This window comes from Chaetodon trifascialis, chromosome 10, assembly GCF_039877785.1.
Source record: "Chaetodon trifascialis isolate fChaTrf1 chromosome 10, fChaTrf1.hap1, whole genome shotgun sequence".
NCBI classification, from domain to species: Eukaryota; Metazoa; Chordata; class Actinopteri; order Chaetodontiformes; family Chaetodontidae; genus Chaetodon; species Chaetodon trifascialis.
In genome coordinates, this window is record NC_092065.1 from 4480153 (window position 1) to 4499318 (window position 19166).

The window sequence follows — 19166 nt, forward strand, 5'->3', positions numbered from 1 at the left end:
TAAACAAGTAAAATAACATTAGAACGGTACAGGGTTTACAAGCAAAAATAATTCACATTTATGATTATTTTCTTTTATTTATTATACAGATACCAAGTCTATACAGCTTCAAATAATTTTTGCAAGTAGTGCTAAAATTAATTAGATTTTTTTTTCAAGCATTTTCATCTTAACATTACGTCCAATGAAAAAAAAGAAGCCGTTGGTCGCGTCATGACGTCAGTGGCGGTCTGACAGCCGACGTCGCAGCCATGGAGGAAGTGAGAGGTGAGCGAGATTTTCTCCTTCTTAACTGTTTTAAATCGTCTGTTCATCGATAAATATTTAGTCAGTTAATGGTGCAAGGGTTTCACAAGAAACGTGACACAAGTCGTAGATGCGATGAAACCGAATCGAACAGATAAACTCATTGTGTCGTATCCACGTCATTATTTTAGCCGGCGTTTTGTTTGTTTAATGATTAACGGATAGTGTTGAAAACAGCAGCGTGAGCACGACTATGAAATGAACATGTAGCCACATATAAAATGTCTACAGCCATACTCGAAGCACACATTTTAGTCAAGCCGGCGAACAGACTCAGTCCCTCACAAATGTGAACCTGCTTACTGAGCGCTTCGGTCAGTGAACGTCGCATCGTCAGCTGGCCGGTGTTCTGCCAAATAATGTAACCCCAGCGGAATCTGCTTCCCCGGGCTCACTGCTTTACAATGAGGGCAGATATCTGGGCGGACTGTGTTTAATTATCTCTCCCTGTCAAAGTATGCAACGACTTATTGAACTGCAAAGCTGGTCACAATGTTAACAAACCATATTTTTGTCCAAACTGTATTCAATATGCAGATGAAAATATGTGTTTTTAGTGTGTCTGATAATGATGTAACAGACAATCAGTGATAGAAACAAAGACAGAGATGCAGAATTATGTACACCTGTTGGAAGGGTAAGAATACATTGATGTGTGTTTGGATTCACTTCTGTGTTCACATTCCTGTTATAAAAACACTAAATCTGATCCCTCCTCAGTGTTCCCGCTGACCTGTGCCGTGCAAAATTATGCATGGGGGAAGGTTGGTGTGGACAGCGAGGTGGCCAAACTGGTTGTAGGTGGAGACCCATTAGCTGTCATAGAGGAGGGCAAGCCCTATGCGGAGGTAAGGTTATTACTGGGAAGGTGCTGGTTCAGATCATTTGATTCTTAACCCCCACTACTCAGACACTGGAGTGTAGTTTGCATCGGTGTTGGAAGTTATTGACAAACAAGTGGATATATAAAATGTGTGAACGTATTTTTGGCTACAAATTGCAGGATATAATGAAATGATTATCCTTTAGAAACTACATATCATTAATTCGTAGGGCCCCTGTTAGATGTTCAGTACTCTTTGTTCAGATAACTACAGTGCTTGAGATGCTATCACTTACTGTAAGGATTACAGGATCTTGAAGATTCAGAAATTCTGCCCTCCGGTGCTCACACTCTGCCTCAGTCCAAAGATGCATCATGTCTGTGTGTTGGCAGGGAGCCTTGTTCTCTCCATGCCTCTCCTAAGTCTTTCCTTATTTAGCTGCAGCAGCTCTGCAGGGGTTGTCGTGAAGGTCATTAGTTCAGGTTATGCCAGAGGTGACATTTTCATGTATCGCAAGACACATGAAGTCATGCACCATGGCTGGTCAAAGGTTAGAGGGTGGTCTGGATATTTGATCCTACAGTACAGTATGTGGCCTATGGTTTAGCACACAGCTTTATGTCCTGAAACAGTTATCATACTGTGACATTCTAATTCTGTCAACCTTACAGTCAGGGTTTGTCCACCAACAAGCGTGTGTCCTGAAGAGACAGTATCCTTCATTTACATTGAAGTCATAGTCATTGGAGTAACCCTCTTATCCGGAGTGATTTGGAGTGAGACAGTGAAGATTTCTTGCTGAGTATAAATCTCTTTGGATTACAGCATTAAATAAATTGGTTGAATGTAAGTGTACGATACCCGGCCTTTTGGTCAGAGGGCCTGGGAACGACCGGGACTCCTTATGGAGCCTGTTAACACAGGAGAGAGGTCGAGGAACAGCAAAGTGTTTCATATTATTTTGTTTTTCCAGTCAGATCAGGATTTTGACCATCAATCCTCCAGTCACAAACCCACTTCTGCAACCTTTAGTCGACCTCAACCCACTAATTTAAAGAGTATTTTGAAATATTGGACAATGTTGACATAATATCTGCCATCTCCTCCAGTTGTGGATGGGTGCTCACCCAAAAGGCGATGCCCAGATTAAAGACAACAGGATCGCACAGACCACGCTGGGCCAGTGGATCGCTCACTTCCCTGCCTGCCTGGGCTCCAAGGTGAAAGACACCTTCCAGGGACAGCTGCCCTTCCTCTTCAAAGTCCTCTCTGTCAATACAGCCTTGTCCATACAGGCCCATCCCAACAGGGTGAGTTCACAAACACACACACACACACACACACACACACACACACACACACACACACACACACACACACACACCAACAGTGTTCAAATTCTGCATAAAGTGAGTCACTCTTCTGAAGGGGGAAATGGTTTAGCGTGGATGTTCTTAATGCCTACAGCAGTGCACTGAAGGCGATTTTTGTTTTACAGCTTTCTGGTTCACATTTTTCAAATTCTACAATCAGCTGTCAGACACATGCTCTCCCTGTGAGTGGAGAGTGCTTCATTCCCAATTTAAAAAATCCACATTTCAACCAATGGCTGGCTCAGTGTGAAGCTGAAGCTCTTTATGTTGTCATTTCCTGAAATGTCTGTTTGGAACCGAGACCACTGGAAATGTTTTTTGCATACTGTATGTGGTCATCAGCCTGCCCTCTTTAGTGACCCTCTTCCTTTCATAATGTCATGGTTTGGTCAGGAGTTAGCTGCTCGTCTCCACGCTCAGTTTCCGGAGCACTATCCAGACAACAACCACAAGCCGGAGATGGCCATCGCTCTCACCTGCTTCCAGGGCCTCTGTGGCTTCAGACCCGTGGAGGAGATCCTGGGATTCCTTAAATGTGAGTCCCAAAAACCCACAGGGTCATCAGAGGATTGATTCTGGAGATACAAGGAAGAAATTGTGTTTTTTTTTGTTGTCATACTGTGTATTATATAACAGACAGGGAGTTTAATTACTTTGACATTCATAAATTCATACCTTGTGCATGTGTGCATCCATCAGCTGTCCCAGAGTTCCGTGCTCTGGTGGGACATGAGACAGCGGAGGAGCTGCAAGGCAGCATGGGAGATGCGGTTCAAACAAGCCAGGTGCTGAAGAAGTGCTTCACCAGGATGATGAACTGCGAGAAGAAGGTGTTCGTAGATCAGCTCAACATGCTGGTCAAGAGAGTCACTGAAGAGGGTGAGGAGGCTGAGGGATGTGGCTAATTCCTGCTTTTATTCACCTAGTTTGTCATTTAAGCATTACTACTCAAAGCCCTGCACACTGTGTGTGTGTGTATATGTGTGTGTGTGTGTGTGTGTGTGTGTGTGTGCGCGCGTGTGTGCGTGTGTGCGCGTGCGTGTGTGTGTGCCTTTTAGCCTGTGCTTTTCTTTGTTGCACGCTCTCAGTTTGACCACAAGAGGATTACTCAATATGTGGAAACACTTTCATTTCATCATAGCCAACTATCTGGTATCACATGCATGTGTGTTAGAAAGACATACCCAGATAGTGTTCCAGAGAAGGCCAGCACTCTCACAGGTTCACAAAAGACAGCTGCGAGTTAAAACACTGAAATACAGTGAAATAATGAAACAGCCTCATCAAAACATTCATTGAATTAAAGCCACAATGCGCAAATTTTTTCTGTGATTAAGGCTTCTTTCAAATTATTCTTCATGGTTAAGATGGTGCAGTGTGCTGCATGTGCTGCTGTAGCCCATTCATCTCTGTGCCCCAGAGTCAGGGAGGGAAGGGAGTAACACTGCATTCCTGTCTGGAAATGTCTTTTTATGATATGACCACCAGGATGCACCAAAACCAGGCATTTTCTAATCTACAAGTAGAAGGCCTTAAGGCAAATTTAGAAAAAGCGCAGGTGAGCTGCTCTTTTGGAGCATTTTTCACTGACATAATCACTTTGGTGGATGTTAATGACCTGTGCAGGTGCAGCAGGGAAGGACACATCGAGCAGCAACGGCGACCTGTTGCTCCGCCTCCACTCTCAGTACCCCGGAGACATCGGCTGCTTCTCCATCTACTTCCTCAACCACATCGTCCTGGATCCAGGCCAGGCCATGTTCCTGGGAGCCAACGAGCCGCACGCTTACCTTTACGGAGGTCAGACGATGCTTTTCTGTTCTTATTGTCAAAATGTCAAATGTCAAAAAATGTCAAAAAAGATTCTATGGTTGTCTTTGTTATCTCTGTCCATGCACATATTCATCCCACTGTTGAGTGTTACTCCATACTAAAAAAGGGCATTCTCGGAAATCATTAACTATAAAACTAGGAGGAGGCACAACGAGGAGATGAAGTAACTCCTGCATTGAATTCAACACTGTAAAGGCCCATTTATACCCTCCGAAAATAACGGATACGGACGCTTTCGTCCGTATCCGGAGGCTGTTTCATCCGTCAGTTTGTCCATCGGCTCTGAGCTTAGCCATCCGGAGCTCTGCGGACGAAACCACTCGAAACCACCGGAAGTCGTGGGGGCAGTATAGAGTCAAAATGAGCAAAATGAGTCAAACCGACGAAGAAGAGAACCGGCTCTACGTCAAAAAAAAGATTTGTCTAATCTTTTTTTCCTATTTCTCAGTACTGTCATTATAATAACCTCCTCTACTGACGCCATTACTGATGCCGGTATAAGCTGACAGAAGCGTTGACAAGGCATCGGCTGCCATGACAACGGCTCTGTAATTTATGACTCGACATTGTCCCCTAGAGGACACACTGACAAAACGCTGAAAACGGACGGAGGTATGAAGGCCCCCTACAGAGGCAACGTGTGGGACGGACGGACGGATTTCGTCCGGATCCGGAGGGTATAAATGGGCCTTAAGAGTGTCTGAGAATTGATTTTTCAAGTGCCCGCTCTGCTTATTTAAAACGTGCGTTCCTTTTCGGTCCAGACTGCATCGAGTGCATGGCGTGCTCAGACAACACCGTGAGGGCCGGTCTGACACCGAAATACATTGATGTCAACACGCTGTGTGAGATGCTGAGCTACAACCCGGCTCCCGCCAGCGCCAAAATCTTCCCATGTGTCCAGGACGCCTCAGACCCCTGCGTGTCCCTGTACGACCCCCCAGTGCCAGACTTCACCGTCATGAGGATACAGGTAGGAAACCTCAGCTGACTGGACGGTTCCACTTTAGGAGGGATGTCCCAAAATGAAAAGTGATACAAGAGGTAAAATGCACTAATTGTGTTGTGGATGTTATTATTCATCTCAATGCAAAACAGTCCCGATTATAAAAAATGATTTATTTCTTAATGATACTTCTTTTTGATGAAACCCTTAATTTACAAGTGAGATTTAGTTATTTGGTGAATTACAGATTTGGCCAGTGTGTCACCGTAATAAATGAGCGAATTGAATGAGATGGTGTGTCCAAACCTTTGACTGGTACTGTGCATAAAAACTGAGTTATGTAACATTACATCAAGATGTCAAGGGATTTAGGCATGTGGACACAAGCTGGCAGGTGGCCCATCACAGACTGATGAGTCATTTTTCATTTAGTGGCGTTCAGAAACCTTCTCACCTCGCTCTGTCCCGTCCCTCCTGCAGGTCCCAGCCTCCGTGAAGCAGTACACTGTTGCTCCGGTCGACAGTGCCAGCATCCTCCTGGTCATTGAAGGCGACGCCACCGCCACCTCTGTCGCTGCCCTCTCTGATGTGACGCTGAGGCGGGGCACCGTCCTGTTTGTGTCGGCCAATGAGAGTGTCTCCCTGCACATCACCTCCCAGTCGGGGATAAGCATGTTCCGAGCCTGCTGCCTTCTGTAGTTGTGAGTCCATGGCTGTGTGCGAGCTCGTGCTACCTGTGTTTGTTTTCCTCTGGTCTGACTCAGCGAGGTCTACACCACCTTCTGGATTGAGCCCAACGATTGCTGTGCACTTTTTCGTAGGTAGTACGCCAAAGGAGCTTTCAGACACAGTGTGTCGACGCCCATCTGTGTCTGCTGCCCCCCCCCCAACCCAAACTCGTCTGCTGTGCCACCTCCAGCAACATTTCTTAGCTTTAAAATCCAGCAGCTGCCCGTTGCTGCTGGATTTTAACTGGTTTTAACTGACTTTTTTACCTGTAGTGGTGCATCTTTAAAAAAACAACACATGTGCACATCCCAAATTCTTCATAGGCACTGGACAGAGGACACATACACAGAATAAAAAGTGAAATATGTCCACAACACTGAACAGGACCAAATATAAAGAATGTGCATGACACTGTTCAAATCACTGGATTGAGCGATTAAAATGTGGTATGAAAATTTAAACTGCAGTCGAGAAAACAACCTCATTATGTTCTTTTAGTAGCTGATCAAAAGTTCAGGAACAGCCATTAGATAAACTTCAGAGGGACAAAAAGGGCCAGCTCCAGCCTCTTTTTGTCCCTCTGAAGTTTGCTGTCCTCAGCCTGAGTCACCTGATTCAGCTGCATACTGCTGCAAGATGCACAGAGAGCCCTGATTCAGCAAATAATTAAACTCCATCTACTGACAATGACACGTGCAGATGGACCTAAAGAGACTGTACACACACAAGTTATCAGTAGTTTTATTTATTGGTTGTCCTTCAGTGTTTCTGACATTTTCCCTTTTTATTCTTAACACACTCAGAGCTGCATGCTCTTATCTTCCAGTCCATGATAAAGGTAACACACACTAACAGTGATTCATTCAAACAGCACTGAAGCAGGGTAGGGGATATGTTTACACTGATGCAGTACACCACTCACTGCTTTGTACAACTACAGTACAGGACCACCTTGATGACGACTGAGCATGTCTGTTATATGAGCCAGCAGTTTGTCTTTCTCCAGGATCACTGGTCCAACTACCTGTTTTATCATTTTAGTTTAGCTTGAAGTAAATATCCTCCTCTGGGAAAAGTACTTTGTTAGTATATAGCATCAGTTGATAGTGTAATACTGAGATGCCTGTGCATGTTTGATTTCCAGCAGTAATGCCGGAGAGGGCCTCGCCTGACGTCGCAGTGACGTCAACCCTGGAAAGTATTACTGCTTTTATCTGTTAGCGGTGCATGTTTACGGTCTGGAAACTTCTCCTGAAAGTGGTGAACAATCGTAAAAATAAAAAAACAGAACAGGAGCGAGCAAAAAGGGCCACCAGCTGTTTCATCCCATTCAGCACGATGACATGGGAGTCAGGAATGCATATTGATCAAAACTCCAACAAAACTCCTACATGATTGAAAATGCACTACCGCTGCTTGTCGCATACTCTGACAATTTGACCCAAAAGCCGGTTTACACACCCACATCTGTACAGCTGGACGACAAAATGCTGCATTCAATTTTCTAGTATTATGACATCGATCATGTGTGTTTCTGAGTATTTGAAGCCAAATTTTTCAGACGTTGCACATTCTGTTGTTTGTACGGATTTCTCCGTACGTGACGTTACATAATGAAGAGAACGGATCCTGAAACCACCCTGTATGACGAGGTTTTACCTGTACGTTATGACGTCATGGCGTGAGTGGTTTATCTTTACAGTAAAATCTTTCGGTACAATGTCGCAGCTAGATTATTTCACTATGGTGCAAACTTCTGCGTAATATCCCAGTTTCATGCCAGGGTCAATCTGAATCAGTCAATCATGAAGTGGACTTTCTTGTTGCAGCAGTTTTTATAGGTATTTGAGAATGAATGCTCTGTCCGCCTGCCAACCTACCAGTGAGTAAATATTTGTGACTAGTTTGGTCCCAGTGAGTGACGGTGACGGTGAATTGAGCCAACGCTGGTAAAGCTTTCACGCACTTCATGACCATGTTTGTGATGTGGGTTGATCTCCAAGCTCGTCCTTTGTACAGATGCACTAAACCTTTAGTTGTTTGTTGTTATGAAGATTGTTGAAAATGGAAGAATATAAAGAGATAGATGGGTGTTAATAGTTAGAATGACTGCATCTTTTTGATTAATGAACCATTACCTCAAATTCATCTTTCGGGAATTGTAGAGTTATTTTTGTGAATTGTTTTCAAAATGATTTAATTAAGTGATTTAATCTTTTTCAAATCTGAATTTAATTTCTCATTTCACTTTCACATCTTTGTTACTCATCTTGTTTTACGGCACCTTGTAGTTTTAATACTGTACGTTGGGACTTTGCACAGAAATCATTTCTTGATTTTTTTTTTTTTTTTTTTTTTTCTTCACTCATGTCCTTCAAATGCACAGAAATCTGAAGGCCACAGTGTTTTACGTTAGTTGTTTTATTTAACTGTTGTGGGAACATTTCTTGGAATATTTCTCTATAGAAGGCATGGTTTAGCATTTTTGATGATGGGAATGCTGTAGCCTGGGACTGCAGAGAACACGTGTATGTAAAAGTGGTTTAATAAAGCCTTGATCTGTTACTTCTGTCTGAACTCATTATTTATTGTCAGGACCATTTCTTTAAACCTTGAAAATAATAGTCAAATTTTAACATACATTAAAGACAGACAGGATTTTTCAATCCATCCCACAGATGATTCCAGAAACACAATTCAGACACTGGGACAAACTTATATCTAGATTTATCTGGGCCGGAGAGAGACCGAGGGTCAGGCATAGGACTCTTCAACTACCAAAAGAAGAGGGGGGCTGTCCTTGCCTAATCTGAAACAATACTTTTATGCAGCACAAGTAAAGTTCCTGGTTTGTACATGCTGCCCTCTATATCAGGCAAGATGGAAAGACATAGAGGCCAAGATGGAAAGTTGCCAGATTCAGGCAACATTAGGGGACACAGGAAACAAATTGACAACTCTCAACAAAGCAGTAATGAAATTATTAAACAAACACTGGATATCTGGAGCAAGATGGTAAAACAATTCAATATGGAGGGAGATATCAAATTATTCATTTGGCCTGCTCGAAATCCCAGATTCGAACCAGGAATAGGTGATGCTGGATTCAGACGATGGTGGGACAGGGGCGTTACAGCAGTATGCACATTAACCCACAGAGGACTCTTTAAAAATTTCAGAGAGTTACAAAAAGAATTCAGACCAGAAAATAAAGATTTTTTTCTGATACCTGCAAATAAGAAATTATTACGATAAAAGAATCAAACCAACATTATCCAGAGAGGCCAATACAGTGATAGATATTCTGACTGAAGCCTATAAAAAGAAGAATAGAAAAATCATTTCAAAAATGTATCAAGGTCTTCAGAAACAGAATGGGATCAACACAGGATATATTAAAGCAAAGTGGGAGAAAGAACTAAACATAGAAATATCAGAGGAGGATTGGCGTTCTATGTGGTGAGCACAGCATTCATCTACAGTTCAAAGAAGTGGAGAATATTTGGCTGGAAAAACTTGATTTGTTTTTTTCATTACACCTCATATAAAAAGCAAATTCTCTCAATTACAAGAACAATGTTGGAGTGCAGAAACATGAACGCAGACCACTCCCATATATTTTGGCTATGCCCAAAAATTCTAACTTTTTGGGGTAATGTATGTATTACTGAAGGAAAGATCTTTGGATACACAATTCCTAACAATGTGATGGTCCTCTATTATTGTGTCTTAAACGAAGATGTGATTATTAAAAAAGACTGGTATCTATGTAAAATACTGCTGATGGCTTGTAAAAAAGCTAACAAAATGCTGGTATAAAACTGAGTCTCCAAGCATTAACCAATGGATGGACAGAGTGAAGGAAATGTGTTTAATGGAAAAGATGACTTTCTCTCTCAGATCTAGAGGAGCAACCTTTTCCAGGAATTAGAAGAAATTGAACTGCTTTAATCAAAACAACTGAGGACACTACACATTAACAAGTAAAGACACTGGACATTAAATATAGGATTATCAACTGAGGAGCCCCCATGTTTTTCTTGTTTTCTCTTGAATTGAAAACGCTAAATAAAGAGTGTAAAAAAAAAAAAAAGAGACAGACAGGATTATTACATTAAACACCATTTGAATATTTCATGTGTAATTTAGCCATACAGTTAGATTTCTCAATAATAAAAACAACATTCTGTGTACCAGCTCTACTTAAATTATTCGCACATTCAACACAAAACAGCAATGAAGTTTATAAAATAAATTTATTAGCAGATTAATTTACCTCCAATAAAAACTTGGAAAAAGTGAATTCAAAATAAAAGCCCATCAAATTTTCTCAGTAACCAAACTACTGTATGAACATACAGCACACTTCCAGCAGTCATGTCAAAACCAAGAGACATATTTTACAATTTGCCCACCGTTTTCTACATTTTCACCTTTTATTATCACAAACAGACGTCTGAGTTTTGGCTTTTTGTTAAGAGATACTCATTACAGATGATGAAGATGAAGCAAACAGTACACAGACTTCAAAAGCCGTCCTAAGAGATGAAAATCTTACTACAGCTGCAAAGGCCCCTCAGGACTCTAATCATTTAAGTCTGAGAAATGAATAAAAGTGCATGTTTTTGAAGTAATTAAAAGGGTGAAAGTGACGAGTACACATGACAAAGCCAATCAAGGTGGTCCAAGAACTAAAGACCCATCTCACCTGTCAGTGCTGCATCTGTGTGACTTGCAAATGTGCATTTTTTATCATCTTTGTACTCGTCTTTCACCTTTCAAACACTTCCACAAATGGTTGCTGGAATAATCCATCTTCGCTGCATAAGATGTCTGAAAGTGATTTTCTCCAGTTGAGAGTTTTGTGCCATCAAGAACTCCAGCGGGTTCCATACGTTCCACCCTGTGGAACACAGTCTAAGGTGCACCGTGCAGCAGGGCGATGAAGGCTGCCAGTTCCTCGTCATGGTCTCTCTTTTCTCAATCAGATCGTGTATCGAGTTTTATTATTCATGAAGTTCCTCTGCCTCGCTCTCTGTGACCTTCACCGTCTGTCTGAAGTGCTCCCACAGGGGGCGCTGTCCTGGTACCTTACAGGGCATTTTAGACTGTGGAGCTGGTTTGTCTGCCATGGTGTCCAGAGTAAACCTATGCCTACAGATCAACTCTGCTGTGGGCTGAAGCACACCATACAGTGCCTGTAATGCCCGCACATCCTCCAAAGCATCATGGGCCTTGTAGTTGACACCCAGCAGCTCCCTGACCAGGTTCTCCTGTCGAAAGCTCTGGAGGCAGCGGCCCTTCAGCATCTCCCGAGCCAGCGGCAGAGTGTCAACACAGCCTGAGACTGAGGAGTCAAAGTCTGCTCTGAGGTCCAGTTCATCCAGAGCTCGAGCCAACAGCGGGCAGTCGAAGCGGCGGATGTTGTGGCCGATGACGAGCGGGCGCCCGAGCATTCGAAGGAAAGCTATGAAGGAGACCAGGACCTCTCGCAGGGAGTTGGTGAGGACAAGCTGTCGATGGAGGTACAGTCTGTGTCTGCGGACCCTGAAGCCGGTGACTCTGGCAGCTCCTCGCTGCATTCGACAGCGAGGGATGACGAAGAGGTTGAGCGAGTGGCCTCCGCTCACTGCAGCCAGCTGGACGATCTCGCAGCCCTGACCTGAGGAAATAAAACATGCAGATAAAAAGGCATCACTTCATGTGTTTCAGAGGATTTCCCAGGAAAATAAAGCAAATGTGTACAAATCAAATTAGATTAAATTCATCAACATCAGGTGAAATCATACTTTAAATCACACTATATCTTGATGATATTGTAAATAACCTGGAAAATCAATTGGGAACTGACAATCATATCTGTTTGGGGGAAATTCAGCAAATTGAATCAGATTATTTGATCATATTAAAGCAGAATCACCAACAGAGGACAAAACCTCTGACTGTAACCAAATTTCTACGGTCTCACTTCAGTGGTTTCGGCTTTATTGCTGCTTTTCTCTCTTTCACATCACTGGAAACAGTCAATAAGCAGATTAACCCTAGGCTCTGGGAACTTTTAATTGATAATTTTAAACCTAATTGGCTTTTTTTTTTAGAGATTAATCAAAAAACTGGATCAAAGTGTGAAGATGAATCATGGTCATGTTGCTGGGACCCCTGGTGTCCCCTCACTGAGGCACATTTAAAGAAACGGATGTTTGGGTTAACGTTATAAACAAAACAAACACGACTGCATTGATGCTGTGAAACACGGAAACTATCCGCCATGACCTTAAAGTTTTATCTGTTGTTTAACTAAACAACACCGAAGAAGTGAGCTCACCCAGTCCAGTTGTCTCCAAGTCAAAGAAAACTAGGGACTGTTGAGATATTTCCGGTCGGTCTGATTCTGGTTTTTGCATCCCGCCGCAGACACAGTTTCAATAAGGTTTCTGCATTGTGACAATGAAGCTTTGGAAAATAAACGACGACAAAAACACACACCAGCACTTATTTAACTCCATAATGGCGTAGATAGACACCTGCATCTGGATCCATGAAGAGTTTCCCTCCGTGTTTTTAAACACCTGCGTAGATCGAAACTTTCAAAACAAAAGCCTCGATGATGAATTTATGAGACGTAACCGAACACTAAAAAAGATGCTGTGACCAAAATAGCTGTAGCTGTACACTGTGTAGTGTAAATTTGGGGTAAATTAAAATATTATTCTCCAACAAAATCAAGACTGAACAAAGTGGAATACTATTCTGAAAGGGTTTACTCAGATTTGCGCAGGCGCAGAGTGCTCTTTCTTCCTCCTCTGTAAAATATGAACCGCATACAAGCGGCACAGGCAGAGTGCTGCCCTCTACAGGAAGTGATTAGCCCAACAACCAGTCTGAAACAACACTTTGTTGATCTCTGAAGAGAAATTACGTAAATAAAATAAAATATTTAATTTTATGCATGTGGATGAACTAATGCATGTCCATATAGTCTATAAATAAACACTATAACGACTATGGTTGGTGAATGAACAACACTTATTACAGCTGTAATATTTCTAAGAAAGAGCCACCAATACACTTATTCTTAATTATAGAGTATTAAGAGGAATTTTTTGAGTGGTATCACACTGTATGTATTTTAGTAGTAAAAACATTGTTGCTTACTTTGATTGTAATCCTGCAATCCTCTCATAATAACTTCCATTCCTCCCATAATTTGATAATATTACTACCAACAAAATCTGTATTCTATGTAAGTTTTTAGTCCCCATTTTTAAATTCTTTCACCTTGCAAAGATTCCTCGACAGTATCAAAAAGACTTGGAAATCCCTTCAAATAACATAAAGTCTGTAACTGTTCTTGGTCATGTTTTGTGGTGTTTTGTTTTCATGCTGTTTTAATTCGATGGATGGATCCACTTCAACTCACCTCTCTCATCTCTCAGAATGATTTTCTCCGTTTCCCAAAATGCTGTGCGACAAACCCTTAGAGAAGAGTCTTGAAAATCTGCTGAGAGTTACTACACATGTGCTCTACTGTATGTGGAGTAGGTAGCAAAAATAATGATGGCAGATATGCTTTATAAATAAAACACAAAAGGCCTTGCAGCTGCATTGCAATACTCATCTATTGAGGCTACTTTCTCGAGAGATTGCACCCTGTATGGCTGCTGAAATTAGCTGCAATCAAGACTTCAAAAAATACAAAGTTTAATATATGTTAATGTTTATATGTTAAAAATAATCAACAAAAACATTTAAAATGTTGTCTGGAAAAATCAAATGGAAGTTTAATGGGTCAAGAACACTTGTGACATGTTTCAATACATTAAACAATAACATGTAACAATATAAATCATAATACAGAAAGGACAGATCTGTGAGTTTGGTGTGTAAAATAAATTAATTGTCTCTAGTCACAAGAAAATCATTTTCGTGAATGTTCAATTATCAGTCTGTCCAACCACCTGAGGGCATATGATGGGAGCAAAACTTCAAAGAAAATGTTTTTAAATGTAATATTTCATTTTTGAGGCCAGATTGTTTTCTTGTTTTGTCCAAAGCTTTTTTAAAATGCCAGGGACGACCTGTAGGTAAATCTGGAGATATCCCGGCTTGTAGGATTCCATAGGTTGAACAGCTCCTGCAGCATCCTGGCGTCCTCCACGGCGTTATGAGCGTCATAGCTCTTTCTCAGGAAGTGGCGGACCAGATACTCCTGGCCATAACTGGCCAGACCATAAAAGACATTCTTGCTCAGCAGGAAGGTGTCCAGAAACCCAGACACCACCTGCTGGAACGTCTGCCGCAGGAGGTGCTGTTGCAGAACTCTGGTGAGCACAGGCGCATCAAACCGCCTTGCATTGTGGGCCGCCAGCACCACGGGGTGGCGGAAAGAGCAAAGGAAGGCGATGAAGGAGGTGAGAAGATCATAAACAGGGATGGTGTGCACTGGATTCCCGTGCCGGAACAGGCTGCCTCCTCTGACCATGAAGCCTGTGACGTTTTTGGCGCTCTCAGTGAGGGCGCGGCGGGGGAGGCTGTAGGCGTTAAAGACCCTCTCTCCACAGATGGCCGACAACTGGATAATGTCACACACATCAGTGTCTGAAAGTAGAGAAGAAGTGGATAAAAGAAGGATAGAGGGCAAGAAAATCTAAAAAAATATAGGTTACAGTATTCAAAATGCTAAAATACCGTTTATCTTCATTTCTACTGTGATGTCAGCGTGGACAATGTAACAAAAGACACTATGAGGAGGTGCTAATCAGTCAGCTGCTGCTCCACCTTGCAGCGCCTTTACTGATCATTAACAAATGAAATCTCATTTGCTCCATCCAAAAACTAAATTGTAAAAACAACAAGTTTTGCTTCTATGCGGTTTATGTGCTGGATTACTTCTTGGCACGGGAGCAGTGGCTGATTTTTGTTGCCTTTGGACAGGCTAACAACCGTTCCACTCTTTGTGCTAAGCTAAGCTAAATGACCACAGCCTCAAATGAAGTGTGCGGACGTGAGAGTGGTATCAATATTCTCTGAAACTCACAGAAAGAAAGCAAATAAGTTTATTTCCCGAAATATCGAGTTTGTTCTTTAAGTCAAGCGATGACAGCTGAACCATCCTCATGAGAAATTCCTTGAGCTGCCAGTGTACTTCTTCAGAACTATGAACACTTCCTGTTTCCTGTTATTCAAAACAGAAACGCTTTCTCAAAAGGTGATTGCGTAAATAAACAGTCAACTGATCTTTTCAGTTAGATTACATATGGCTGAAACCTGCTGGGTGTTATCCGTTACACACAGATTACAGTAACCTCTGTGGTGAGAGCTGCTGATGTGGTTTCTCTACACTCATCAGAGATCAGCTGACAGAGCAGGTGGCGCTCTCATTGTACGTTGCGTCCTCAAACCAACTATACACTGAAAGATTTTTTTGTCACGACATCCTGCCAACGGCGTGACAGGAACAAGTGCAGCCACTGAGTCAGTTTAGCTGCACCCACCCATGCAAAGTCAAAACCACAGATTCAGGAACTTTGATTTAAAGTTACAGTGAAATTAGTCTCCAGTTTCAGCTGCTTCAAAGGTTCAGGACACACCTGCTTAACCACCACAATGAATCACCATGATCATTTGGTCTTTGCCAAGCTCACAGGGGCCGGTGTTTGAACCATTTGTGTGATCTGTTATCAATTAAATGAGTGTATCGCAACTTTAACTCCAATCTGTCACACAGCAGAGGCGTCCTGTGGCAGATTAGCAAGATTACCGAGACAAATGGAAACTGAAACAGTCTTATCCCCCTAAACACATAAACTGACTGATATGATGCCAGTCGAAAGGGTTGCCAGTTGTCAGACCAGGCTGACAAAAAAGTATAACGGTTTAAATTATGACGTCAGTTCCGTTTTTAGGTGAACTGGTACACAATGAAAAAACATCACGCTTTGATCTAGAAGATAAGTTTGCGTAGTAAATGACGCATGGTGGAATGTAACTAAATACATTTACTCAAGTACTGTTCAAGTACATTTTATGCTATGTCATACTTCCACTTCACTACATTTGCTTGACATTAGACACTTCGCAGATTCTGATTGTCAATAAAAATGTATAAATCAATTCATAATTTCTGATTTATTATTATGGATTAAGGTGCCCGGCAGTATATACAGTAGCTGAAATTAGCCCAACATTTACCAACATTAGTGATGCTTAGGCCCGATTGTGCCACTGATTACAAGATATATTCATAATACATTATTTTGAAATTATTCTTACTTTTGGTATTTTAGGTATAATTTGATGCTAATATACTTTTACCAGTGTAAGATTTTAAATGCATGACTATGAACAGAGTATTTTCACACTGTGATATTTCTACTTGTCTATAAGATCTGAGTACTTCTTCCATCACTGGTTAAAAGTAAAAGAAAAAAACTATCATTTTCTCCTACACAATAATAATTAGTTGGGGGGGGGGGGGGGGGAGTCTTATTAATGAAGGCAACAAGACGTAAGTGGACTCATTATTATATGAACGTTCAAGCTCAATAAGATAATTTATCTAAAAATATTTGAAAATCTGTATTTGTGGCAAATATTCATCATGTTATATATCATCAAATAAAGTAAATAAAAGTTTAATGTAATTGATTATGAGCGATGAAGCAAACAAATCAAAGTTTTTACCTAATCCAGTGGTCTCCAGGTCAAAGAAAACGATGGTTTTATCAGACATCTGCAAATTTAAAGACAAACACATCAAAACGGTGGTGTGAAATGGTCATAACAGTGTGCCACTTAGGCAGAGCTGAGAAACTCACTGTGATCGCTGTGATGTGGGTCGAGCGGAGTCCTGAGACAGATGTGGAGTCAGCTGGAGTCAGCTCACATATGAACCTGCGCATCAGGCAACAGGTGAATCAGTACCAGCTCATTTCAAAAGCGACGCGCTCCAAACTTCACTTTCACTTCCGTGGAAGAGAAACCCGACGATTGTCTCCTTCCCGTGAATCAGCCGAGTGCTGCGACCGCCCGCTAGTTTCCAAACAAAAGGTGTTTTTACTGTGAAAGGTGGAATCTTCTTCGTTGTTCTGCTCTGTCCGTTTCATTTTTCACCTGCCGGGTGACCGGAAGTCGAAGCTTTTGTTGTGGAAATAGCAACTTAGCGCGTGAGAATGAAACTTGGAAATCGATTCATGAATAGAGACGAAGTTAAATAAATACACGCCCAAAACAACATATTTCATTGCAATTTAACAGTCTGAATAATGACTCATGCGTGTCAACACTGGGATTTGAAACTAAAAGACATTTTCCTCTGAACTTTCCCACCACCCAGACCACTGCCCACATCCCCTCACATTTAGACAAAAGCACACACACTGAATCCAAAAATCATCACCAGAAACCCCCTGCTGTAGAGTGTCAGAGCAACAAGGACTGATCTGGGTTCAGCATTAAGTGACTTCAGATAGATCAGAAGAGAGAAACGCCGTGAAGGTCTCTGATGATGGAAATGGAGACAGAGATGACATGAATGCCTTTCACAGCATGCACAGCTAACAGAGTATTTTAAAACTTCGGCATCTCTACTTTTACTTTCTTCCACTGCTGCAAAATAAAAGACAGATTTAAGCAAGACTGAGAGTGGCTACGCAGCAATTACAAGGTTTCACCGTCCTTCAATGAATGTATACTTTAACTATAAAATGTCTAAAAAATATAGTATATAGTGGTTAAAGTCAGCTTTTAAATAAATAAAAATAGTAGCTTGAAATAAACCAGATAACCTAAAAAATTAAGTAAAACCACAGAAATGTTTTATGAAAAATATTTTAGTGACCGTTCAGTAAAACATTAACATGACTTGAGTCACTTGAGGACTGCTTAATATAATACAGTCAGAGTTTCACTTTCACTGTATTGATTGATGCATTTATGATGATTGATGCTTTTCTCGAGGGTAAATAACACACCTGATGACACACCTGATACTGACAAACCTGTTATTATTAGTCATAATTCAAAACGCACAGGTAATTAACGGCAATGATGACTCTGATCTATTCGAATGTTGTGACAGTGAGTCAACATGCAAGCAGCTACAGGTAATCAGCCATTGTTAACTTCATTATTTACACCTGAGCCGACAGTGACGCATCAAACACCTTCAAAGAAAAAGTTCTGTTGAGAAACTGAATTTCAAACTGACTGATTTATAATTCAAATCAGTATTGGTCTGCCTGCCTGCCTGCCTGCCTGCCTGCCTGCCTGCCTGCCTGCCTGCCTGCCTGCCTGCCTGCCTGCCTGCCTGCCTGCCTGCCTGCCTGCCTGCCTGCCTGCCTGCCTCTATATGTCCAAAAGCATGCAGATGCCCCTCTGTGCGTGCTCCTGAAGATGCCTCTGGTATGCAGCAGCGTTTCATGGACTGGTCTGGGCATGATTAAACCTGCACAGCGGCCTGATCTCACCCCCATCCAACACCTTTGGGATGAACTGAGACACAGACTGTGAGCCAGGCCTGAACGCCAGAGTTTTGACCATAAGTAGGGCTATACAGCAGTGTGTTTAAGCGTGGGACCCCCTTCTTTTTGTGTCACACACAATAACAGGCTCATTGTGGCAATGGACACACATTCCTGCCTACAGTTTCATGCTATTTCACTGATCAGCAGTTGGTGGCAGTAAAACACAGAATATGCAGCAATTTGCCAGCAAAGTAAAAAACAGGACTGTAAGATATTGAGGATGGATGGAAACCAGGCACAGTGGCAGGAGTTCAGCTGTGTTGGGGTCAAAGTAATGCTGGCTACAGAAGAAGTACACAAGTTAACAAACTGTCTACACCGTTGGTCTCTTTTAGTGTCAATAGGAAATGCATCTGCAGCTATGAAGTGGCTGCATCTGTATTTTACACAGCTGGAAATTGTTCTTGAAAATGAATGTTCTTGGAAATTCTTGTTTTCTTCTTCTCTTCTTCTTTCTACATTCTACAAAGCTGGAAACTGACGTGATACTAAAGCCAGCTGAATAAAAACACACACACACAAACCCAAATCCTTGATTTCCAGGTGTTGTGATTGGTCCAGGCTTCACACTCAATAGAAGCTTAACAAATATTGTCTATTTTCTGAGTCTTTATTGTGAATTTGAATGTCA

The 19166-nt window shown here is 41.9% G+C and overlaps 3 protein-coding genes across 3 annotated transcripts; 1 reads left to right on the forward strand and 2 right to left on the reverse strand.

Annotated features, from left to right (window-relative positions):
- Positions 1–219: 219 nt before the first annotated feature.
- On the forward strand, positions 220–8575 carry mpi (mannose phosphate isomerase). The gene is made up of 8 exons (XM_070972947.1): positions 220–267; positions 1027–1154; positions 2240–2440; positions 2897–3038; positions 3203–3382; positions 4130–4303; positions 5101–5309; positions 5763–8575. Exons 1-8 carry the CDS (start codon positions 252–254, stop codon positions 5979–5981), a joined length of 1269 nt encoding a protein of 422 aa, XP_070829048.1. The 5' UTR covers positions 220–251; the 3' UTR covers positions 5982–8575.
- A 1674-nt stretch (positions 8576–10249) lies between these two features.
- Positions 10250–12591, reverse strand: LOC139338198 (protein PML-like). The gene is made up of 2 exons (XM_070973184.1): positions 12337–12591; positions 10250–11673 (listed from the first exon to the last, which is right to left on the reverse strand). The coding sequence occupies exons 1-2, from the start codon at positions 12413–12415 to the stop codon at positions 11018–11020; spliced, it is 735 nt and encodes a 244-aa protein (XP_070829285.1). The 5' UTR covers positions 12416–12591; the 3' UTR covers positions 10250–11017.
- Positions 12592–13769: 1178 nt separating this feature from the next.
- Positions 13770–16757, reverse strand: LOC139337972 (DNA polymerase III subunit epsilon-like). Its single transcript, XM_070972833.1, has 2 exons — positions 16695–16757; positions 13770–14609 (listed from the first exon to the last, which is right to left on the reverse strand). Exons 1-2 carry the CDS (start codon positions 16741–16743, stop codon positions 14071–14073), a joined length of 588 nt encoding a protein of 195 aa, XP_070828934.1. The 5' UTR covers positions 16744–16757; the 3' UTR covers positions 13770–14070.
- Between the last annotated feature and the right edge of the window lie 2409 nt (positions 16758–19166).

Excerpts from the sequence above, each read along its gene's own strand:
- mpi (XM_070972947.1), top strand. Across the intron at positions 1,155-2,239 it reads AGGGCAAGCCCTATGCGGAG|TTGTGGATGGGTGCTCACCC; the intron begins GTAAGGTTATTA and ends CATCTCCTCCAG. Across the intron at positions 5,310-5,762 it reads TCACCGTCATGAGGATACAG|GTCCCAGCCTCCGTGAAGCA; the intron begins GTAGGAAACCTC and ends TCCCTCCTGCAG.
- LOC139338198 (XM_070973184.1), bottom strand. The coding sequence starts at position 12,415 with ATGCAAAAACCAGAATCAGACCGACCGGAAATATCTCAACAGTCCCTA. Across the intron at positions 11,674-12,336 it reads CTTGGAGACAACTGGACTGG|GTCAGGGCTGCGAGATCGTC; the intron begins GTGAGCTCACTT and ends TTATTTCCTCAG.
- LOC139337972 (XM_070972833.1), bottom strand. The coding sequence starts at position 16,743 with ATGTCTGATAAAACCATCGTTTTCTTTGACCTGGAGACCACTGGATTA. Across the intron at positions 14,610-16,694 it reads CCTGGAGACCACTGGATTAG|ACACTGATGTGTGTGACATT; the intron begins GTAAAAACTTTG and ends CTCTACTTTCAG.